The 24939-nt window shown below is 40.8% G+C and overlaps 1 protein-coding gene across 3 annotated transcripts in view; it reads right to left on the bottom strand.

The window, feature by feature from the left end:
• ANK3 (ankyrin 3) overlaps positions 1 to 24939 on the bottom strand; it is a 195657-nt gene that overhangs the window by 26742 nt on the left and 143976 nt on the right. Inside the window, exons 31-39 of one of the 3 annotated variants that reach the window (XM_033515805.1) lie at positions 19719 to 19930; positions 17949 to 18156; positions 17325 to 17421; positions 15906 to 16134; positions 14663 to 14788; positions 13776 to 13898; positions 13258 to 13284; positions 11449 to 11530; positions 136 to 7815 (exon numbers count right to left, since the gene is read on the bottom strand). In XM_033515805.1, coding sequence (XP_033371696.1) covers positions 136 to 7815; positions 11449 to 11530; positions 13258 to 13284; positions 13776 to 13898; positions 14663 to 14788; positions 15906 to 16134; positions 17325 to 17421; positions 17949 to 18156; positions 19719 to 19930 — 8784 coding nt within the window. The remainder of the gene's footprint in view (positions 1 to 135; positions 7816 to 11448; positions 11531 to 13257; positions 13285 to 13775; positions 13899 to 14662; positions 14789 to 15905; positions 16135 to 17324; positions 17422 to 17948; positions 18157 to 19718; positions 19931 to 24939) is intronic. The other 2 variants (XM_015632927.1, XM_015632928.3) reach the window with 2 other exon arrangements.

The raw sequence follows: 24939 nt of genomic DNA, 5'->3' as shown, positions 1-24939 counted from the left end.
ACAGTTAGGTCACTCCACAGGCAATCACAACAGTTCATGCACTAGGATCAACAAGTTGAAAGTTTTACAAACTAGGCTTGATCTCCACGAGGTGAGCCATGAGAGCTCCAGAAACCTGACTGCCTTCATTCTCACCAGTCCTCTTACTCCTCCTCCTCTCACTGTCGGCCTTTTCAATCTTTGATTTTATAGATGCTGCCTCTGTTCTCATGTCTCTAGCAGACTTCGGTGTAATGGAAGGCTGGTAAACTTGAGTAGCTTCTGATAAGGATGTGTTCCTTGATGTACTGTCTTCTTCATCATCAGAGACCTCTGACTGCATCTTTTTCTCTTCATCAGAAAGACGATCCACAAGCTTTAATGTCTCACCACTAATTCCCTTAAAATATTCAATAGAATGTTTACATACCTCCCTAAGCTGATTTTTCTTTACTTTAACTGTTGTCATGGTGACGGAGGTAGATCTTACCTTTACTGGTAATTTAGAAGGAAGTTGTTTTGTTTTTTCTTTCTCTACCTGCTCTTGTTTTAGCAGGGCTGGAGTTCTTCTACCTAGATTACTCCTATGTGTGTTTTTTACAGGAATCCTAGACCTTGCTTCTAGACAGGGAGAAGAATTATTTTGTTTTGCTTTGTCAGGCTTACTAGCCTCTTTCGCTTTACTCCCTGTATTGCTTTGGAGCTTATTTTGTTTTACTGAGCTGGCCTTTACAGGAAGCTTTGATTTTCCTCTAGCTCCTACCAACTCTGTTGACTTTTGCTGCTCTCCGTGTGGTTTTTGCTTATCTCTTACTCTGTGTCCTTGTGTTGTCCCTGTACCTTTTCCTGAAGCACTTTTCACTTGATTAGCTTTCTGGAGGGAACATTTCGGTTCCAAATGTTCTTTTATCACTACATTACAGGTAATATCATCTGTAGGGACAGCAGATGAATCCAAATTGTTGTTGTTATTAAAATTATCTTTTGGAAAACCAGTGTTTTCTGTTTGCCTACAGCTCGTCTGGCTAGAAGCTGAACTTGCAATCACTGCTACAGTTTCATTTTCTAGTCCCTCACCACTTGGCATCACAGCTTCTATCTTATCTGTCACTTCGCCAGGGCCATCTTTCTTCAGAGTCATGGTGGAAGCAGAAATTCCCATTTTAATTGGTGTGCGCAATTTGGGATCAACTTTGGAAGCGTTTACTGCTGCCGATGATTTCTCCAGTGAGTTACTACCAAGTGTTTGTTCCATGCAATCTCCACTGGCCTGGATGCCGGGCTTATTTTCAACTGCTGTTGTTTCTACTGGGCTCTCTAGGTTTGTTTCTACAGTGCTGTCCCCTGCCTGTGGCTGTGTGATGGCAGTGACTGTACTTTTATCCCCTTCCCCCTTGTCCCCTGACTTCCCTTCAGAAGTATGCTCACCAATCTGAAAAAATTGGAGTCTTTCTTCAACAAAATCCCTCTTGCTCATGTCAATTGCACCACTGCGAGTCATCTCAAACATCTTCCCCTCATGAAATGGGAAGGGGTTGGGCTCGCTAGTTGGCGTACTCTCATCTGTTGGAGTTCTGGCTGGTGTTGTGTCAGGTGTTGTTGCTTGAGATCTGTCTTCCACTGCCAGACCAAATGGCTTAGCCTCATCATCCCTTGATTTAGTCTCAAACACTTCATCGTCACCTCGGTTATTGGACCACGGGTCAAAATCTAGACTCTTGGTGGCCACAGTTTTGAAAGGTGTTGCAAATTCTTCATCTACTTTGTAACTGAAATATGAGTCAGGAAATACAGTCCTGTCAGGGTGTCTGCCTTCCAAAGAGAAAAACTGTGCCCCTGACTTCTTATCGCTTTTATCTCCAGCTTTGTCAGAAGATGGACCTTTTGAAGGTGTCTTGTCTTCTTCAGGGCCTACCTTGCCTTCCTCCTCAATGACTTCAAGCTTACTCTGGCTAAAGCAGCGATCAGTCTGCTTTAGAATGCCTTCTGTAGTCCATACGTCCTTTTTGGTTTCAACTGCCGGACCTGCAAGTTTAGAATCACTCTCAGTTAAACCATCATCTTCATCTTGCAAATCATAACCGTCCAGAGAGTCAATCTCTGTCGCATCGGTATCATGGGAGAATTCTGCAGTGGTTGCTATGGAACACTCTGTGACAGACTGGTCATTGTTACTCCCATTTTGCACTACATCATTCTGGGGTGAATCAAGCCCAGTGTCAAACTCATTGGGTTTCCCAGAAGTGGGATGTCCTAACTCTTTCTGTTTCTCAATCTTTTCAGGGGCTCTGGGTTTTGAGGTTTCTTTCTGGTCATCTTCTAGCTCTTTCAGTTTGAATGTATACTTTTTAAGCGGAACAGGTTGATAGAGGGATTCATCATCACTGGAATCACTGACATCTGCTCCCGGTGGCACAGGAGAAGGTGGCTGTACTCTGATGACAGGTTCAGCCAGTTGGCACTTGTCATGTTCATCTTGCAAGTTCACTTCAGTCATCTCCATTTCACTTTCAGTGGAATAAAGAGGCTTCTTTTCTGACTCGCCTTGGTCTGCATCCAGTGGTGGAGGCGGAGGGAATTCAATATAGGCAACTCTGTTACCTTTGGGTCTTTTGTTAGAGTCTTTATTTATAAGATTAGGTAATGTTTTGTCAATCTGTGGTTCCTCAACCTCTGCCTGTTTCACAGATGTTGACTTAGCCTCTGCTTCCTCCTCTGACTCCTCAGATACCTCAGGTATAGGGCTGGGCTTGCCTGGGATATAAGCTATTAGTGAGTCAGGTGTTTTAGATGTAAACTCGTAACTCACTTCCTCTGAACTTGGTGTTTCTGGTGTTAAAGGGCTTTTACCAGAGCTGTCTATAAAAGACACTTGTTCTAGTGTGTCATCTTCTGGACTACCTTGTGGAGAAGGAGGTTGTTTTTGCTGTCTAGCTGGGTAAAATGTCCCCCTCGTCTCTTGTACTGTCTTACTTTCCTGACTGACTATTTTTTTAATACTTCCTTGTTGTACCTCTTTCTCATATTGCTTTCCTACTTGAACAAAACTGACATAAACAGGTAAGGTCTTAATTTCTTTTACTCCCTCAGTGCTTACTAGCGGTGCAGCTTTATCCAAGTAATCACTGGCACCAGGGTCAACTACACCACTTGAAGGAAATTCCTTCCCTGGGCTACATTCTAAAGAATCTGGTGATTTGCTAGGTGATAGCTCTGTTTCCTCAGCAGGAGGACTTAGACCTATTGAGCTCTGCTGCTTGGTAACTTTTCTGATTTCTGAATGCTTTATCTTTTCATCTTCCACATAATCAATCTGTCTTTCAACTTTCTCCTGAATCACAGCTGATTGAGATACTTTAGCTGAAAGTTCATAGACACCATCAAGCATGGCTCTCTTCTCCTCAACAATTCTGACTGGAATATGGGACACAGCAATTTCTTCTTTCCTTTTGGATATTTTATCAGCCACTTCACCATTACGTTCCCCCTCCCTGACAACAAATTCTCTATACAAAACCCTTTTTGAGGGGGATTTTACAGTCAGTTCCTTCACTTCTTCTGAATTAATTCCATTTGAGGCCACTTTGTGCTCTGTCACAGTGATAAATTCACTTTTTTTGTCAGATTTAGATTCAGCATGATCAACATGGTTTTCTTTTACTGTATCTGGAACCAGCACATGTGAAAGCTTTTCCTTCTGTGTTTTATGGTTAGAAGTTCCAGGACTTTCCCATGTCCTATAGATTTTTTTGTCCCAGTGTCCCTTTGTTGTTGAGTCTGAGCCATACACCAGGTCTTTTGCCCGTGGTTCTGAAAAGCATTCTGACATGCCTTTCCTCATCTCAGTTCTTTGTTTTTGTGTGTCTGAAGCATGAAAGTCTTCCACAGCTTTCCCTTTACCTGGAACAAGGTCTTCCTGTACTTTCACCTCTTTCTGTAAAGCTGTGCTCCCATCAATGACCTCTATTTGCTTTGCATGTTTCTCTCTTGAATAGGACTGATACACTGGTAACTTACTGTCTTGCAATTTTTTTACTGGAATTTTGGACTGACCGTCCAGCTTTTTTTCTTCTTGACTTATGTCCTTACTTCTGGGACTTATACCTTGTTCAAATTTAAGCCTAATGGAACTGAGCTTTGATTGCTTCAGCTGAAATCCAGTCTCAGGTACTCCAGTCTGCTGAGCACTTCCTTTGTGTTCCATAGTTAGTTTAGAGTCCTCTGCAGGTTGCACATATATCCTTTTCTCAGGACTGCTGGGCAAACTGGATGCTTTTCTTTCATCCACCTTGGGAAAGCACTTCCCATCATGTGCATACTGCTTCACCTTACTGCATTCATCCCCAGACGATGGCAATTCAGAGAGCAGAACTTTCTCAGGGCTGCTGCTGGCAGAGCTCTGGCTAGAATGTATTTCCTTGCCATTTTTTTTATGCTGCTTTTTCTCTGGAGACTGTAGCTCATCATTCAGCTTCTCTGTTTTATCCCGAAAAAACTGGGATACTTCAGTCAGTTTTTCTTCTGCCTCTTTAACAGTCCTGTCCACCCTGTCTTCATATATCAACTTTTCTCTACCTCTGTCTAATCTGTCCTCAGTAAAGCGCATCCACATCGCATGTTTGTGACTACTAACATCTCCAGTGTAGTGTAACACTGTCACTTTATCATAATGATCCTCCTTAGACACTTTACCTACACCATTTTCAGATACATCTTTATAGATTTTTGAGAGAATCTCTTTTTTGGGGGCAGTAGCTACTTTTTCTCTGCATCGTTTATCAGTCCCCTGTAACTCTGCACTAAGGGGTAGAGCATGGTCAGTAACTGACTCCTCAGTATCTGAATGAGACACATCTAGCTTTTCTGAAAGAAGCATTTTCTCAGCAAACCTGTAAGACTCCCCTCTTAGTTCTGACAACTCATCATCATGGTATTCTATTGAGTGCTGACTCAAAAGCTTCAGTGTTTTGTAAGAGTCATCAGACATGAGTTGAGCAGAACTAGGGCGACTGTCTTCTTCCTGGGACACGGGAGTGTTAACTCTAGAGGATTCCAGATAAGAAGGAAGTGACTCTTCAGCCGTGAGCTCCTCTTCTTCTTGCTGACCTTGTTCATCTGAACAAGGAAAAGCATCATGTTTTTCCAACTCTTTTAAGTTAATATCTCCCCGAGGTAAGTCTTTCTGATATACATACATTTCTTTTTCTGGATGCTTTTTTGTTTCTCTAATAATGACTTCAGTAGGTTCAGCCTGATTACCTTGTTCAATATGGACCTCTATTATTCGCTCCAGTTTGGGTTTCATTTTGCTGTCCTTCTCTGCATGTTGTGGTGAAGTTTCAGCAGACTTGCTAACATCGGATGTTACTGATGATTTATGTTCAAACAGACCTGCCAGTTCTTTGGAAGGGTCACGTCCAGACTGAAAGGCTTTCATTATGTCATGAACAGACATTGTTTCCTCAATTCTTTCAGAGGTACTTTCTGTGCATGGAGGTTTATGATAAACCATCCTAGTTGTTGTAGTGATATGTGTTTCTTCTTTTACTCGGACACCTTTACTAAGGACGCACTTATGGTCGTCTTCTTCACTGCCACTGGCTTTCATTTGAAAAGCTTTAACCTTCTCTTTAATGGACCCAGAAGGTTTTTGCTCCAGCTCCATAAATGTAGGGGTAGGTTTTGAGGCTGATGGCTCCTCTGCCTTCTGCTCTGGAATATCTTCCGATGATGGTTCGTAGCTGCGGATGACGTGAACTACTTCAGTCCTTGTTTCTGTAATGACGGGAGGGATGGGCACATCATGGAAAAGTGGCTTTGGCCCTGTGCTTTCAGCACTTTGTGGGGCAGAAGGTGTCTTTTCACTCCTTGTTTCAAAGCCACTGTCAGACAAGGGACTTTTATCTTGATCATGTTGAGAAAAGTCATCTGGAGACTCTAAAATAGTGTCTGTTCCAAAAAAGGAGTCTGCAATTTTACATAGCTCCTTTTCCGATGTTGAAGGCCTCATGGAGGCTGGAGGCATTTTAAGTTTATGCTCCTGCAAAGCGATGGCTGGTTTTAAAATGCGCTTTTGTCTCTCTTCACCTTCTTTTTTCCCCTCTTCAAACTTGTACTTTATGTTTGTTAATGAACTGCTACCGATATCATTTGCTAAGTAATCAATAACTTTTGACAAGCTATAATCCTTTTCCGACATGGTTTTAGTTTTAATTTGGACCTTCTCTGGAACAGATATAGGAGGGCTTGTCAAAGCTTGCTGTCTTGCTTCATCAATCTCCTCTGTACTGAACTCTACCCAGTCATCCTCAGACAGGTGTCCTTGATCATTTTTGGATACTTTAGCCGACCCTTTACTTTCTAAACACACATCCTTTTTCAGAATCTCACTAACTTTTACTAAGTCCTCTTTTACTTTCTCAACAATTTTAAAGGGCTCTTCATCATCAATTCTACCCTCTTTTGGTATGTCAGGTTGGAACGGCTTGTCCTCTGCGACATCTGTCTGCAATATTGCAGTCATTCTTATAAGATCCTCTTTCATTTCAGCAACATCTTTCAGTATCTCCTGACTGGAGGATAAGGAAGATGGTGTGGACAATTTGAGAGCAGAGGGTGCTAAAAACAAGGATGATTTTATTGGAGAGGAAGTTCGAGTAAAGGTGGGTTGCGTGCGTGCCTCTGTAGTCAATGTTTTAATAGGTGACAGTAACGCAGCAGCTGATTTTGTAAGTGAGGACGACTCTGGGAGCTTCTTTAATGCTGGTTCAGACAAAACATTGACTACAGAATATACTGGCACTGTTATCGTCGATGAAGTTACTGATGAGGTAGTTGCAGATATTGACCCAAGAGCTGTGTACAAAGCACCTGCAGGAGGAGTTCTCATTGACTGGAAAGCTGATGGTGCTGAAGACACAAATGACCTGAGTGGAGAAAATGACATTGTTGTAGCTGTTGAAAACACTCTCTCAGCCGTGTCAGCAACTGCATTAGCAGCACAAGTTGCAGAATGTGCAGCTGCAGAGATCTTGTCTTGAAAAACACCTGCAGCTTTGGATCCATTTATTAAGTTGGCAGAAGATGGGTATTTCAGAGGTGACACAGACCCATTAAGCAATGGCACATCTGTGTGCCCAGCTACATGTTTTGCTGGCGACGAGAGAGACGAGGCCATCATGACTTTAGTCGATGAAACAGCATCAACTGCTGACTTAGCAGGTGACACCACTGACTTTAGAGGGGACGATAAAAGTGAAGATGCTGATGTCATGACCGATTTAAGTGGCAAGCTCGAAGAGTACATGTTAATGTTAGATTTGGGAGATGCTGGAGGCGTCATGGTTATGGATGATCTCTCCAAGAGAGATCCTGCTGTAGTCACTGGAGATGTCCGAGAGGGGAATGTGGTAGTGGAGGCCAGCCCTTTGAGACTGGCAGCTTCTGTTACTGCGGGAGCTCTGACGAAAGAGCCTGAAGTAACCTGCATGTTGTAGGGAGGCTGTGAGACCACAGTTTTTATTGGCGAAGAGATTGTCCGAAATGATCTAATCGGAGATGCTACATCACTAACAGATTTAACTGAAGATGTGGTAGAAGCTCCTAACGTAGATTTGATTGGAGAAGTAGAAGAAACAGACCATATTGATTTTAATGGGGAAGCTGTAGGAGTGTTAGAGGAAGAGCTTGATAAGGAAGTAAAGCCTGATTTGGTTTGCCCAGGCACTGTAATTGGAGCTGTTGTCCATGACTGATATGGCCGTGTTGAAAAGAATGGCTTGTATGAGTAAGTAGCAGGTAGGGATCTTGTTGCTCCTGCACTCCGTTCAACTGTTTCTTAAATTGTTAAATTAAAATCAAACATAAAAATCAACAAAAATGTTTGAAAAACAGAGAGACCAGAGAAGAAAATTGGTCAGTAAACGTTGTAATATTACAAAAAGCAAGTACAATTGTTTGTATGAGTTGGGATGAAGGAGGCAAAAGAAGATTTTTTTAAAAAAAATCAGGAATGAGCCATATACCGATAACTGGTCTAAATCAAAAAGCAACATGAAATGAAAGACAGAAAGCACATAGCAACCAAATCTGCAAAAAATGGAGAACAGAAAACACACAAAAGGAATCCATAAGGTAAAAATAAAGCCACATCAAAATTTCTTCTCTTACTTCCTATTGACTTTCTGATGTGCTACTTCTGAAATACTCATATCAGCTTTATTTTGCCTGTTTAGGTATGTCTCTGCTTTGTGCAACTATTAGAATTATCCATTTAATAATTTCTATTGTTGTTCTGTTCAGATTTGAACCTATACAAAAATATAAACTTGAGTAAAATGACATTATGTAGCTAAAATCTTTTTTTAAATCACTTCAGAACTATTTCATGCAGAAACCAAAATTCCTTTAAGTGACAGGCAATTGATGTGCAAACTGTGAAGCAACTGGAATAAATTCAAATCTATATCTTCCATGCATAATTCGGATATGCTTCACACTCACAAAGCCAATAAGAGCAAGAGCTTTTCTGAGTCAATATAAGGAAAAGGAAAAGGAAAAGGAAAAGGAAAAGGAAAAGGAAAAGGAAAAGGAAAAGGAAAAAAGGAAAAAAGGAAAAAAGGAAAAAAGGAAAAAAGGAAAAAAGGAAAAGGAAAAAAGGAAAAGGAAAAAAGGAAAAGGAAAAAAGGAAAAGGAAAAAAGGAAAAGGAAAAAAGGAAAAGGAAAANGAAAAGGAAAAAAGGAAAAGGAAAAAAGGAAAAGGAAAAAAGGAAAAGGAAAAAAGGAAAAGGAAAAAAGGAAAAGGAAAAAAGGAAAAGGAAAAGGAAAAAAGGAAAAGGAAAAGGAAAATAAAAGGAAAAGGAAAATAAAAGGAAAACGAAAAGAGGAACATATGCATTTGTTTTTCATGCAATATTCCTTTTGTCTGGTAAAAATCAAAGTAAAACTTTTTATGAAATGTTTTTAAGAAGCATATGTCATAAATGAAATATGGCAAGTATGATGTATGATAGTTGTGAGCAGGCAAAGCAACTGAATCAGTTTTCATTCATGCACAAATGTCATGTCAGAACGAGCACACTGATTAATACATTTTGTATGGTGTATTAAGCACAAATACGTAAACCTTACAAAATCATTTCACAAGAGGTCATTAAAAGAAGAGTACACTTTTTCTACAAGATGTAGTGTCTTGGTACCTTTTGAGGAGATTTCTTGTATCAGCTCAAAGACAGACCTGTTCAACTTTACAGTTCTCAAAAGGTAACATTAGAAAAGCAGTCAAAGAAAAATAGATTATGAAATAAATTCCTGGCAAGGACAAACCTGTTAAATGTTATCATCCCCCAGAACTCTCATCTTATTCATAGGCATTTTGAACAGAACCATCATCAACCGCATTTTGCATTACAGGAGGCACTCATGTCAGAAAGTATTTCTGGGAATCCCATTACACAAACATATCCTCTGATACAGCAAAAACATTCAGAGAGTTGACATTGAAAGCAACTTTGAGGAATTTTTTTTTTTTTCTTTAAAGCTGGAATTAGAAATGGAGCTAAATTATCCAAAGAACTTATTCAACATACCTTTCTCTGAAGTTACACTAATAATTTGTCAAACCTGCTCAATCTGTCTTATAGACAGACAGTAACTCCCAGTGAAAGAAGCTCAACAAGACTAACACTAAACTGTTAAAGGACACACACTCCTATAAAATAGAGAATATTCAGTGCACTACAGGTCCATATCCTGCAAGGAGAAATGTACTGGTCCTATAGAAGCCAATCAAAGCTCAGAAGTCAGTGTGGATGGCTGGTACTTCATAAGAACATTTATGTTGAAGAGAGCTTGAGTACTAGGCCTGACTGGCACAGACTAAATCAAGAAACGCTCACTTTTCCTTACTACAATATTTTTAAGTGGAAATACTCTTCTTTCTCTCCACCCAAAAAAACCTCCCAAAAAGTACTTCATTAAATGAACTATTATGAAGATATTATAATACATATATAATACAATGTATTATATATATAATATATATAATATATATATGTATTATATTTATTATGAAGATGTCATTAGCAGTAACTGCTAACATTCACCAAAAGTTCATACAGTCTTGAGTTCAAGAAACAAACCCCAAAAATATTCTGAAAAGAACTAACTTGTTCAGCAGTTAGTGTTACGATGTGTCTTTACAGGTACCCCACTGCACCATATCAAACTGGTCTGTCACAACTGACCAGTGAGGCAAGCAAATCCACAGGCTGTCCTCCTAACTTCTTTTTTGCCTGTCAAATCACAGATTCAGAGACATTTAAGATGCTGCTTCTGTGCTCCTTTTTGCAGTTGAAGAGGTAAAAAATCTGTCTGCCAATTTATTGTAAATGAGACTTAATGGAGCTTTGGTGAGTAAATAGGACTTTTTTCTTCCCTCCAGTGAGGGCCAAAAAATTTATTGTGAGTGATATACACAGTCATCAACCTTCTTTCCAGCAATTTCATTTTCCCTCTCTCTCAGTTCCCATCAAGCCTGTGACAATACCTTAACAGTCCATCAAGATGTCTCAGCAGATCTGATAGCTTCTTCAGATGTTATATGCTTGGAGTCCTCTTCCCGGCCTGAGAAGTGTAACATATTCTGGAGCACATCTGATCCAAAGAAGCCACAGATCTTATAGGATAATTAAGCAGCAGCCATCCAGTGGGCAGTCCCAAGACCCGATGAAGTTTATCTATGGATTTTATGGAATTGTATCAAAGGGTCTTTTGCAGGGTAGCAACTGAGAAGTCAAAAGAGGGAAAAAAAAGGCAAGAAAAAGCCTGGAAATGGGGAACAATAGCAGTTGACCTCAGAGAGGGAAGTGAGGAAGAAAAGCTAAGCCAAATACATTATTGTATTTAACTGGGAAGGAAAGGAATGCCACAGGTCTGGTCAAGGGGAACACATGTTTAAGAGGAAGCAATGTGTGGTGCCAGGGAATAAAAAGCATCTGCAGGGAACAGAGGGAAAAGGGAAGGGAAGGAGAAAGAAGAGGGAAAATATAAAATATGAGAGAGTCTGTTTTGGCTAAGCATCTAAACATTTAAGTGCTTATCTGAGTGGCTTTATGAATTTTTGTGTAACATTCCTTTCTACAGCATCTTTCTCTAATGTTTCCAAGGGGAGAGGAAAAGACTCTTTTTGAAAGCAATTTGCAATCCTCCTACTCTGGAACTACATTGCATTTTTTAAAACTATTATATTTTTATTTAACAAACACACATAATTTGCCAGTCAGGATTCTTCAAGCTCTCACAACACAAGAGTTCACAGACCATCCAATAGTTTTTAGATTGCTTTTTTTTTTTTTTTCTCTCTTTTTTTTTCCCCCAGAGTGACACCAAATACAACGTTTATAGAAAAAATGTCTCTTCTTATGAGCAATCACATCAACATGGTTTAGTACTTTGGTAAGAGCAACTCACTCATTCCAGGCTCAGTCAGATAGCTGTAGCGCTTACGTAAAGCAAGGGAGACGAAGTTCTGGCGCCGGTCAGCTTTCTCCGCCTGCAATAAAACACAGCAGGATTTAGGGCCTTGGGAATCACTGCGCCCGTCTGAACAGACCAGTCCTCAAACCTCAGCAGGATGGGCCGCTTTTCGTGGCACACAACCCCACAAGGGAGAATGGATGCTTCCATTCAGCTTCAGGATGGCATGCTGAAGCCGAATTTGGGCGAGCAGGCAGGGAGGGGCAGAGGCAGTCTCTGTTCCTGGGTGCCGTGTGATGAGTGTCAGGCACTGCTGAGCAGGGAGCGTGGCTGCACAGAAACCTGCAGTGAGTGACCACCCTTCCGGAGCAAGCAGGGACTGCAGCCCTAAGAGTGAGCCCTCAGGTTCATTCCTCTGCTTATGAGGTAGAAGAGCTTCGATAGAAGCAGCTCATTATCCTGCCTTGAAGTATCTCGATACTGTCTTATTGCATTATCGCTTAATAAACTGCTTCACGCTACTAGAAATGGTGTGATATTGTTCATTCTCTGTAAAATAAACCACCTTTGGCTAGAAACAGGAGGTCAACACAAAAGACTACAGGTACAGACAAAACATTCATAAGAGTGCAACTCAGATTGAGTACTCCCCCACCCCAGATTAGTTTGTCCTGAAAGCACACACACCACAATGTACAACTGGCTTTAAAGTGAATACATCAAGGACAAAAAAATGCATGGGAGGGGATTTTTTAATATGCACAAAATGCAAAGATGTGGATTAGAAAGCAGACTACTCTTGTTAACTAATGAATTGCCTCATAAGTTGCTTTGTTCAGTGGCATAACTGCTAGTGTGGAGTTTTAATATTAATAGTCCTTCAGAGATCAACTCAAATATGTGGCTAAAAAACCAGTTTGTTTAGAAACAAAACTATTATTATAGCAATAAAATAGCTCACTGGGAACAAATTCTGTGGAGATAAAGTGATGTTTTTACTATTATTATTAAAATTTTTTAACATGTAAGGAATATTTTTGGTTGCATTGTTTGGGGCTTTTTTAGCTATTCTAACCAGTAGGTGATAATTGCTATTTATTTGCCACCAAGAAGAGAAAAAAAAAAAAAATCACTACCAGGTTAATTGGAAACATCTATGTAGTTCCTTTTATAAGATGATCTCATCTCTAACTACCTCTAATGAGTAAAACCCACTCAATTTTCTGACAATTTAATGTTGAGGTCTCCATGAAACAGTGGATTCTTAAGCTGCAAATATCTGAGGTTTATTTCAAAATAGATTTGAACACAATATTTAGAAATTCCTCTTATCTGGTTTACTTCTTTTGAAATAATCCAGTTTATTTACAGAGATAAGATATTAAAGGCCACTACTGTAGTCTCAGCAGTATCTTTTTCCTTCTCAGAAATACAAGATACTATATTAGTGCCAGTGTTACTCCAAGAGGTAAAATATTATCCACTAAACTCCTCTTGATTGTGCCAAAATTTGATTTGGTCTGATATTTCTAAATATAACCTTTTTCAGAAGAAAATTAGTTAAATTTTAGACTTCTTTTATTCAGTGCTTGGTTTAATTTCATAATTTATAATTGTGGGATTATCCATATTTGTGCAGCTCTTCTGTTTTACAACAGCCTATCCAAAGAGGATATGGTTATTTTTCTGTAGGTATCCTTTCAACGCCACCATTAAAAATAGTAGTTTGTTTTTTCCTATAACATACTACTTTTCTTCACTAAATCTGAAGGAAATAAAAACAGAAGACAGTGTTTATATTACCTCATCATCGTGATCTGACTCTGTTTCCTTTTGGTCCCAAGATGCATTGCAGAGACAAGGAATATTATAATGGACAGCAGGGAAAAGAATATCAGGATATGAAAAGGACCAAATTGGGAGCACAAAATGCAAGCTGATTTATAAGGCAAAGCAAATCCAAAATGTCAACACAAAAGAAAAAGAAATCTTACATCCAATGCAAATAAACACGTGACATTACTGAAAGCATAAACCTATGACTTGCAGGCTGAAGCATGAGCTGTAAACAGAATTGTAAAAATTATAGGAGCTTGACACCACAGTAACGAGAGACTTTAAAAGCGTTCTACATACAAGAAACTGATAAAACATACATTTTAAAAGCCTTTATCATATTCCAAAGCATTCTCATTACTGACAGTTCACAGGGTTTCTTTATGACTAGCAGGAAATAAAAAAAAAAAAGAGACAAAAACTAAAAGAACAAAAATAAACCCAACCCAACCCTAAGAAAAATATTTACTTTTCCAAACAAATACCTTTTTGTGTGCTGGCAGAGTGATATTCAAGTTGCAAACAGCTGTTTGTGGCAGTCCTTTTGTAGTCTTTGGTTCTTTCAAAAATGATAATCGACCACAGGGTTCCTGGCTGGTGTCTCTTACCTAGAAAAGAAATTTTGCTTCAGCATAGTAATATGTAGTAATTCAGAGTCCTAGTTCAGGTTTCTAGAATGATTCTCAGAATTTCTATCTACAAGGAGCTTTCTAGTATTTAAAGATTAATAATACCAAGCTGGAGCTCAGCCTGAGGTGCTGAAGAAGAAAATGAGTTACTGGGAAAGAGTTGGGTCAGCCTGAAGCTCCCTGATAGCAAATCCAAGCAAGACAAGGTGTTGAGCGAGTCCAACCAGAGAGTTTCATACTGGGATATTACTGACAGGCATCGTCTCCTCACTTCATTTTATTCTGCCGTATTTTGCTCTTGTGTTTACCAAAATGTTTAACAACCTCTTCAGTAGGGCAGCTGTGACAAGGCTAAGGAAAGTAAGCACCCATTCCTGGCCATTTAGAGATGAATGGTCTGCACACACCTTCTGAAGGCTGCTCTGCAGTACACTATGTTACTGAATTCATCTCCTTTGCTGCTCAGTCCCTCAGAAATTGTGATCTACTGTAAATATGTTTGGGCTCCAATTTGAGATATGGTTTTAGTACAAGGTTGTGAATCTGTATCATGGGTGCTCTGTTGCCAGATCTGCCAGCATCAAACTGTGGCTTCAAGCAAAGCACCCTCTCCATGTTATCTATATTAAAAAACTACACTTACATCCCAGGGGCAAGTTTTTCCTAGGGCTGAAAAAAGGAAGAGGGAGTGTGGAAAGGGAGGAAAGCAGCAGGATAATTTATTTTGTTTATTTTTCTTTTACCTTGATAGAGAATGGCAGTCTGTTTTCTTTGAAAGCATAAAAGTTAAAAACAAGCTGCTGTCCTCCTTTAGTCAAAGGGGCCAGATTTCCATAGCAATCAACATAAATAGGTTTTCCTTCAAGAACCTATGAAAACAAGAAATAAAAGTCAATAAAACCTGTTTTAATAGTAGGTTCATCCCTATAAGCATCATGATTTCCCCCAATCTTGTTCCTGAGTTTAACACAAGTCCCCATTTGGTTACATTCAACAAATTAGAATAGAATAGAATTGTGTATTCTGGCAAGGTATTATGAGTAGAGGGGCAGTTTGAAAAACCACAAGCCACCTGACTGGCTTTTCTAAAATAGGAGTGCGTATTTTTCTTCAAGAAATAGTAAGTTAGTGATTATGTTATGATTTCACCATAAGCCAGTCCTACTCATGACTGTGTGTCTGTAAGGCCAATGCGAAGGAATTCCCTCTGTCTGCAAAGCCCAACCAGGGCTACTTGACAGCATCAAGTGCAAACCCCACTGCAGACTGCACTAGGACATGCCCAAATCCTCATGCTCCTCTAGTCTTGCCCTGTGGAAGAAGGCCAGTCCTCTGACAGGCTTCCTCCTTGGAGAGCTGTCCCCTAAGAGAAGACAAAACAACTTAGTCACAGTGACTAAGCTGCAGACCCCTTCCTTCTTTGGGATGCCATGTTAACTCCCTGTAAACCACTGGCCTTTTTCCCAATTCTCCCATTCCCTATAAAAAACCCTGGCTTTTGCCCAGTTCAGTGGAAGTTCATCACTGGCCCCCTTCGCTGAAGCCTGCCAATAAAGGATACTGTGGAATGCTACATGGCCTCCCGTCTCTCGTCCACACGTCGGCTGGGATAACCCATGAACGGAGCTGGGCTGATCTAATCTGATCACAACAGAGCTGAAACCACATCTAAAAGAGCTGAACACTTGAAGCCTCAGACCAGGCTCATAGGGGTTACCCCTGGCTGGAAAGTGCCCAAGACCCCTGGATGGCCGTTCCTTCTGGGACCCCTATCCGGGATAGTTGGCAGTGGTGCCGAGGGTCAGACAGACCTCCAGACCAGCCACCAACACTGCCTTCTTTTGCTCTTCTTTTGAGAAGTTTCATGACATGGCCTCACTGCGAACCTTTATTTAACAGGGCTTGTCATGGCTTTGGCAGGACCTGTTGCTACTTGGAAAACACACTGCCCACCTACAAGGAGGAAGCCAGCTGCAAGGAATGTACCTCAATGTCTTTGCTTCTTGCAACTTCCTCAAAGTTCTCTTGTTGCTCCAAAGTTTTGTCCACTTTGTCATCAGTCATGCAGAAGCAGCGCAAATTGGATTCCACAGGGTCATTCATTTTGGCAAATATCACAAACTTTGCCATGTAAGGAACGCATATTAATTCTCTATAAAGCTGTGTTGCCAGCCCAACAGTCTCTAGTACTTGATGGCAGTCTGCGAGCCAAAATCTGAGTGGGAAAAAGTAAACCATTAAATCAACTTTTCATTATGCTCCAACATTACTTAAGCCTTAAAGGGAAACTATGTCCTGTATCCTTGGTCATTTTGAATGTGTACTGTCCTTGCAGAATTGCCCGAGCTGTAATTTTCCTTCTACTCTCAGTACAGGTTTAACCATGCAGAAATGGGAATACCTGGCAATGAAATGCTGACATACTTATCTGACCCTTTTCACACTGGTGTCGCATAAAACTATCTATCTGAAGGGTCATTTGAAGTCAAAGTGGGGAAATTTAATTTCTTGTGACCACACACAATGTATATTGTAATATGCTGATACTTTACTATGCATTTGATTTGCTAAAACAAACACCTTTATAGCACACACAGCAAAATCATCTCCCATTTAGGCTGAACCAAATATGCCCACAGTGAAGTTTCCCAGAGATAGGTGTTATAGTGTTATTTTTCTCATCTAATGATTAAGAGTTGGAAGACAAGTGTGATACAAATCATAAATAATTTATACTTTGTATCAGTCCTTCCCACACTATTTTAGCCCTGATCTATTTGGTTTTCCAGCAATTCACTCTCTTTTCATAAAGGTTTTTATAGTTGCAATGTAATTTACTGAATGAAACTCTCTACCTGCTATACCGTGAATTTTCTCCACTAGGATATGTGATTTGTACAGATCCTATAAAATGCCTCCAATCAACACATTAAGTCCATCAAGTCCATCAAGATTAATTTCAATTCATAATTTTTTTGCAAATTATATTTTTGTGAAAGCAATTTAATATCATTTTCAACTAAAAATCCCACAGCCAGAAATTAAATGTCTTTATTTTTTTTAAACAAACACATTTTTATGAATCCTCACATTTTTTTTCTTAATGGGGTGAACATTTTTAGCTTTCCCTTTCTGTTGCCATTTACAGAGAAACCAAACCCTGTGTGGCATGGCAGCCCTCAGAGGAACAGGCTGTGTGCCTGCCAGGAGACCCCATCACAGCCAGGCCACAGCTTTGTGTGCAGCCCTGGATGTGTGGGACACTGATAGGCAGTGACAAAGCAGCATCTGGGACATCACCGCTTCATCAGCCTCCTGAAATCAAAACACAATCTCACAACCATGCATGGTGTAGATCAAGGGAAGCCACCCCTGAGCTGTAGTTGGCAGGGTCTGTTCCCATACCTGGCAGAAACGTTGGTGGTGAAGGAGACACAGTCGTTGGAAAATGTCAGCGGAGTGGTGCCTGTGATATCCTCCCACTGTGCAGGTGAAGTGCCTCCTGTGCAAATACACACCAGGGAGATTTCCCTTCAAACACTACGCACACAGACTGCATAAAGTGTATCTTTATCTCCACTCACAGAAAGAGAACCTAGACATTAATGATCTCCAACATGTTATATGTGGCATCACATGTCACACAACAAAAAATGATGTAAGCAAAGAACATACCAACAAGTCAACAGCAACCCCCCTCAATATCAGCTAGGACAGAAATACTTCTGAGAGCTATTTCACTGACAAGCATGTTTAATAACCAAGACTGAAATCCTTCATACTGGCTAAATATAGACTACTATTTAACATGTGTTGGGAGAGTTCTTTTAGAATGGCATGGGACCAGATACAAAGCTAAGGAAACCAGTGGGAGCCTTGGAAATAACCTCAGCTGGCTTTGCTCAGGAGAGCTGATCTGAACCCCAGTGGCCCAGCACACTAAGGCTTCCTTACTGGAAAGCAGGAGTTGTGAGAGTGAGCAGAGCTGCTGCCACAGAAACCCTTGCAAAGAGCAGGATTTTCTCTAACCTGTAATGCTACATAGGAGTCGAAGGCTGGGAGTTGTGTCTCCTTTGTACCCGTTGGTTACTCCTTCTCCTGATGGAGGTGGCACAGGAATTGTCATGGTTATTGGCTTATGGAATTTTCTTCTTCTGGGCTCCACAGTGACAATAGGACTGAATGTTGCTTTGTTTCCAAGGATCTTTTTGACAATCTCTTCTGGAACTGGTTGAGCCTGTCAACATAGGGAATATACTTAAACTAGAGCTAAAAACTGATTATAGACATGCAGAATTATTTTCTAAATGATAAATCTACTTTCTTTATATTTTCTGTAGAATTTTTTCCCCCAGGAAGCCTTCTCAAGGGTGATTATTAGTGAAATTCTTGTTTAGTTTTTATTCAACAACTTACTTCTGATTTCCTAATCATTAAATGGTACAGCTAAACTTTAAATCTCAGAAGGTTCCTTGCAGTATTTGCTGAGAGTTTTTCAGAGCATGTTTGGTTTTGTTCTTAATTTACAGTGATTAGTGACATTACAATTTCAAAACACAAAAACATGCCTATTTTGCACTTGAGAAGTGAGGACTAAATACTGTCTCCTGCAGCTCATGGACTATTCTTACATCTCTGACAAACACAGATTCATGCTCTTGAGGAACATTGCACTCCAACTGACCTGTGTACTCAGTGCTTCCTGTGATTATTAGAAAGAAATACTTATTTGGGTCAAAATCAGAAAGAATGCATGAAGTTATAGATAGACTTATAGATAAATTTTCTACAGTCAAAAGTGACAGACATGCTAATGGGACTTAGCATCCATTTGCCTTTTCAATTTCTTTTTTTTAAACTTCCAAGTCTTTTTCTTAAACTTTCAAAGTTTCAATCAGGCTGACCTATGACTTGCTATTATTCAAATTGCAGAGTGCACTGATATGCAGAGAATATGCAATTATACTGCAGTCTCAGCAGACACAACACTACATACAGAGATGTCATACTTCCTTCACACTGGAGAGCTCTGGGAAGGCAACTGTAGAACCAGAACAGCAGAGCTTCCATTTTCTCAAGATTAATCATCTTGAGATGTGAAATATCTTTAACAGCAGTGTTTCAGCATGACTTTCAAGCACTGCAACTCAACCCAGCATCTCTTTTTCATTGCCCATCAGTCCTGTAATACTATTAAGGAAACTCTAAGTGATAACAAACTGAACTCAAAGATGCCTCCTATTCCTATGGAATATTTCTCCACTTTCTGTGCAGTTTGTTTAAGCAGAGTTTAAGCTATTTGCTCTTCTAGATTTCACCTCTACAAATACCAGTGGTGAATGTCCTAAGACCCAGAAGATGTACAATGGAGGTCTTTGACCAAGTAACAGCTGGCAAACAGCTGCATGTAATCCCTACCAAACACATTCCTGTGGCAGAGGGTAGCCCTGTGACCCTGTTCACAAGCTGCTGTTTTGCCGCAGAAGACAGGGGCTGTGGCTGTAGAGTTGCTGGGACTATGATGGCTCTTGGTCTTTGCTTTCCTCTCTCCATTCCTGGAATGCTAAGCAATAATCATGGAGGTGATTCAAGGGGAGCTGATCTTTTGCTGCAGGGAGGAGGATTGTGCCTGAGCCTGGGTGACACTGAGAGCGCCCAGGCAGACTCATAGCAACTCAGACCTCAGGTGTGAAAAAGCCCCTTGTTACACCCACTGCTAAGGAGCTGCAGGCTCTGCAGCTTCCAGTCTCGCGAATCAAGACAGATGAACTTAGAGACGCTGCACTAAAGCATCTTTACCTGGAGCCCCACGCGGATTCTCTTGGTCAGAGCCCCCTCGGGGAAGGAGGCCTGGACACGTGGCACCGTGGTGCTGCTCAGCACCCCGCCCTCGGGGCCGATCTGGTTACTCTCCTGCTTGATCCGGGAAACCACTGCGAAGTACTGGGGGAAATCCTTGGTGACAATCCTGCAGATTCGCTTCTTCTCCAGTTCTTCCACACTATCCAGCTCTGGAGGCACAAGACAGGTAAAATGTTTAGGCATCCCCTGCCCAGGTTCATCCCACACACACCTGTGAGTCTGAGGCTTTGAATAAGCCTTAAAATGCCTAAGAAAGTTGGGGGGGGGGGGTTATTATTATTTATTACAGGAGTAAAAAAAAATGCCATTCAGTGCTATCAATTATCAAACTCTGTTATTTCTGTGAACTTTTGTATATAATGTCAAATCTTGACAATAAGGACCAACAGCAACACATAAAAAGACTTGCTAGGACACCTAAGTAGCTGGGTGTAACAGTCTCTGCAGCAGCAGGTGCCACAGAATGGCAGGTTTGTCACATAGACAGAAGTCCAAGGAGGGCTGAAAGAGATAGTCAAACTTCTTCCCTCTCTCATTTCTATCTGATCTTATAGCTCCAAATTACTCCCAGCCTCTTTCCCCATATAGTTCTGTAATAAAGAAAACCACAGGAGATCACAGTCAGTTCATGACCTATCTGTTCATGTCAGGTGCACAATCCAGAACTTTGTCACCTAAGGCACTTGAGGCAGTTATTGCCCAGACTGGCATCCAAAAAACCCTGACCAGACACCAAGCTCTCTATGAAACTGTGGAAGTGACAGAGCTGCCTTATGGATGCTAACTGTGAAGCAGGGAGCATGGTGCCTGTGGAAATTACAGGCCACATAACTTTCTCAGTCTTGTCTGGGAAAGCGGCCTGGGAATTCATAAAGAGGAATTAAAACAATCCTCAGAGACAGAAAACAGCCTTGCAGGTGCTGTTTGTCTGTTCCTTGTTTTCTTGCAAGAGAAGGTCAAGGAGTGGTGAACCCCACTGACCAATGATGGTGATGTGTTAGTTTGCTAACCAATAAGAGTTTTCTTTTCTGTACTTTTCACGTATCAGTCTATAAAAAAGACCTGAGGTAATAAACTGAGAGAAATTCTCCAGTTCGACTCCACAAGAGAGTCTGTGTCGTTCTTCTCGCTGTTCCTAATAGAGCGACACTGCCTCCAGCACTACCACTGAACCAAGAGTAAGCTTGCCTTACACATCAGGATTCCAGCCATTTGGTTATCTACCCCAAAATAACTGCAGTGTGTCCCTCACTTCCTAGAGAACCTTAATGCATCCTCAGATACAACTGAAACAGTCAGGTCATCAACCATTAGTGCTCTCAGCCACATTCCCAGTTTGTAGGGTCATCAGGGCTCAGAAAGGTGCATAGAGTACCTATTCCTATTAATTAGTTAAGCATATGACATAGTTTTCCCCACATATGCACAGGGGGAAACTCTGTGATACAACAAAAATATAACGCCTTTTGCAAATGTATGTATATATGTATATATATTCATACATATATATGTTTGCACTGGTGCCCCAAACACATTGGTGAAATCCCTGTGATAGAAACACCATACATAAATGGAGATAATAATGTAACTGACATGCATTTCTCCTTGTAACTTCTTGCACTTAGACTTTTTACCTCTGGTAATTGGGTTTCATTGCAGCACTCCACAAATTTCACCTCTTATTTTCCTCCTTAAAAAACAAATTTCTAAATAAAGTTTGTTCCTCAAAAGATGACATTTTTATTAGATCCAGCAAGAGAAAGCAGGAAGACCAGAAAAAATACTAAGACAAAAGACACTTGTAAAATACTTTGTGACTGAGACATTTTTCTCCTCTAAACATGTACACTCAACTACAGTTCCAAAAGAATTAGAATGCAAATTTGGTAAAATGTCAGTTTTCCATTTTAAAACATTCAGCAGGTAGTTTGGATTAATCACAGTGTTGCTGTGGATCATGTGTACCTACCAGAAGTGGGTAATTTCTTATCATAATGTCAGCTTCCATTTACTTTGACTCAGAGATTGATATCTGAAGCTCTCTAATGAATTAGGCACTCTGCCTGAAGCCTCTGGAAGCAATGGCTTGTGCAGGACACAAACTGAATTCTTAAGATTCCCAGGCAGGCATAATCTTGACTGGTAAATCCTAATCATCTCCTGATGATTGCTAGAGAAAAAAATCACTGTAAAATGCTTGCAGAGGTGACGGTTAATTGAAATTTTCCTGAAGTAGAAAAATAGTGATTTGTACAAGAACATTTCAAAGTCCTTTGAACTTGGTAGGCACTCTCCTTTAGAGGGGGAAGATGGGAAGATAAGAGTGGCAGAACAGTCAGGCATGGAGAGGAGCTGGACTATATATAGGGAGGTTATGTTTGGATGATACATATGTAAGCTTCTACATGAAGCTGCCCTCTAACAGAAAAAAAAAATAAAAAAATTATGATGAGCAATCAAGCTATCTCTCTTACTGCCTGAGAAATGCAGCGTTAGCATGACCAGCCTAATAAAATGGGGAAAACTACTCCTGAGAGAGGTTATGTTTCCCGAACACACCTCATGCATTTTACAGAGGGAAATATCATCATTACTATTTTCCTCTGCTGTGGACACTTCATTCCTGTGGGCAAAATGTTTCACCTTAAAATCCTGAAGCATTTTTTGATTAGATGTTTGGGTTTTGGAGGGAAGGGGGTTTCAGCCATAGAGAAGTATGCTGTACCCCCCATCATACAGACAGGGATAGCAAAGCACGGTGAGGCAAAGCAGAAAGGTTAGTGGCAGAACTGGGAAGAATCTCCCAATGTTACTCTCTCCCAGGCTTGTGCTAACAGCACAAGAACGCTTACAGCCATTCAGCTTTAGTGAAACAAGAGAAAGGTATTGTGAATATAATGTGTGCCGAAGTCTTCTCCTGCCAACCATGTGTATGGTACACTTATCCTGCCATGGTTTGGTGTCTGATCTTCCACAGGAGTGATGGAGAAGAGACAGAGAGAGGCAAAGGATGGAGGAAAAGAACATCACAGCTCCCCACCTTTTGGTGCATGCTACCACATGAAGGTTAAGGCTGTAGGACAGAAGAGGAACCCAGCCACATCCTCCAAGATCAGAAAGGGACCTCACACAAGCTGTCTCAGGTCAAGGAAAGCAAGCAGTTGTCTCTGGTGAGAGGCAGTTGTGGATCAAGTTCATCCACATCTAATACCTTTTCTTTTTAACTTTCAGATAAGGTAACACAGAGCAAGAATCTTCTGACTCGAAATAGAGTAAGACAAGTCACAGAACACCTGGCTGTTTCATGAGCTTCAAGGTGACTGTGGTTTCCCTTGCCAGGGCCTCAAAAGAATTTTGCTAGCACTGAAATAGCAAATCTCACCTGTACCTCGCAGACTGAACAGCTCTCTGAGTTGTGTAACCCTCTCTCAGTCCTGGCCAGAGTGGAGCTGACCATGTCACTGTGCACAGACCACAGGATGGGGTGAGCACAGGATCCCAGGTCTTCCCATAGAGAGATGTGGCCATTAAGGAATTGCTGCACTAAATGCATGGCATGCAGGAGGCAGCTTCCTCATGGGGAAACATACAGGAGGGGAATGGATGCAGGAGAGCACATGGCAAGGGGAAAGGAGAAACTGAGGGCAGGAAGATGCTGGTAACCAGACTCACACTTGCAGCTTCAGTGCTTCACACACATAACTAGACACTCCCAGTGCTACAAGGATGTTTCACCCTCAAATAAGGTGATGTCAGATAAGATAATGTCCTTTATGACTGTTTTTGTGCAGCCTTTTATCTTGCCATTCACAACATACAGTTTAACAGCAATATGTTTAAAAACTTTTCTTGGAAATGTGGCAAAATCACTGCAGAGTAATTTATGATGGTATTTTAAACTTTAAGCATATACAAGGTCACACTCTGGTTTGATCTGTTATGTAAAAACTCCTGCTTCCCATCTGAAACCACACTGTAGCTTGCACCTAGCTGCAAGCACACTGTAGCCCCAAACATTTGCATTTCTTGGCTCATTCCCTAGGTTGCAAATGAGTTTTTAAAAAAAATTAGCTACCCCAATGTGCACATTTGTGCCCACAATTTGTCTACAGGTACCTGTAAAGGGTGCAGGAATGTTAACAGCAAGCAGAAGTTATATATAAAAGGAGCCTGTCTGAAAACATAATGTATTTACCAATTACAACACAGAGAGCTTCTTCCTAAGAAAATAATAAATTAAAAAAATACATATATTTTATTTGATTCAAGTACAAATAAATGAAATATGGCCAAGAGCTGTGAATTGCTACCCTTGTGTTTGGAGCCACACTCCTTCTGCTCCTGAAAATGCCAAATTCCCTGTATTCCCTCAGCGCTGTATTTGCCTAACTACAGCACCATCCTTAAAATAAAACCTATTTAAGCAGAAACTCGACTGCACCAAAGAAAAACAGGCTCTTTACATCATTGTTCTCTCATAATAATAACCCAAAAGTTCTGCTGCTATTTAATCCTGCATTAGCCCTGGAGCAGTGCCTCCTGCTCGGGATTATTTGGGGTCTAGGACGAGGTTTCCCAGCAGATGGTGCTGCTTCCAGCACAGAGCGGGTTTTTGGCAGTCCCCACGGAGGGCAGGGAGCCAGGATGTCCTTGCTCGCATCCCTAGCTAAGGGGGAGAGCAAAATGGAACAAGACAGAGGAGCAAACTGCGTATTAAGGACCTGCGAATTAAGGTCTGATTGCCCTCCTTCACTACACGGGTAGGAAAGGATTTGTGATCGCAGCAGCTTTGAGAGAGAAAGGACCAGCTGCTTTTAACAGAAAATGGGCACTCCTGCAGCACCTCGAGGCACTTAGAGATGATTATGCAGATGAGTTTTCTTGCAAAGACGGACTAAATTTCTCTAAATGACTATGTGGTTGCTTTTTATTTAAATTAAAGCTTGCTTCTGCCTCCAGAGCTCATACCTGGAAATAAACTTGTTCCAAAGTCATGTCTTCTGAGATGTAAGATACTCCCCCAGAGCCAAGTCTGACTGTGGTATTTTGTAACAAACCGGTAAAAGTTCAGATTTAAAAAACCCAACCCACTCAAGTCTACAAATTTGCAATTTTTTGGCCATTGCTTGGAAGACCTTTTACATTGAAAAGGTGTCAT

Source organism: Parus major, chromosome 6 (assembly GCF_001522545.3).
Source record: "Parus major isolate Abel chromosome 6, Parus_major1.1, whole genome shotgun sequence".
NCBI classification, from domain to species: domain Eukaryota; kingdom Metazoa; phylum Chordata; class Aves; order Passeriformes; family Paridae; genus Parus; species Parus major.
Note: the sequence above shows the minus strand (reverse complement) of the source record. Positions and strands in the feature narration are given on the sequence as shown.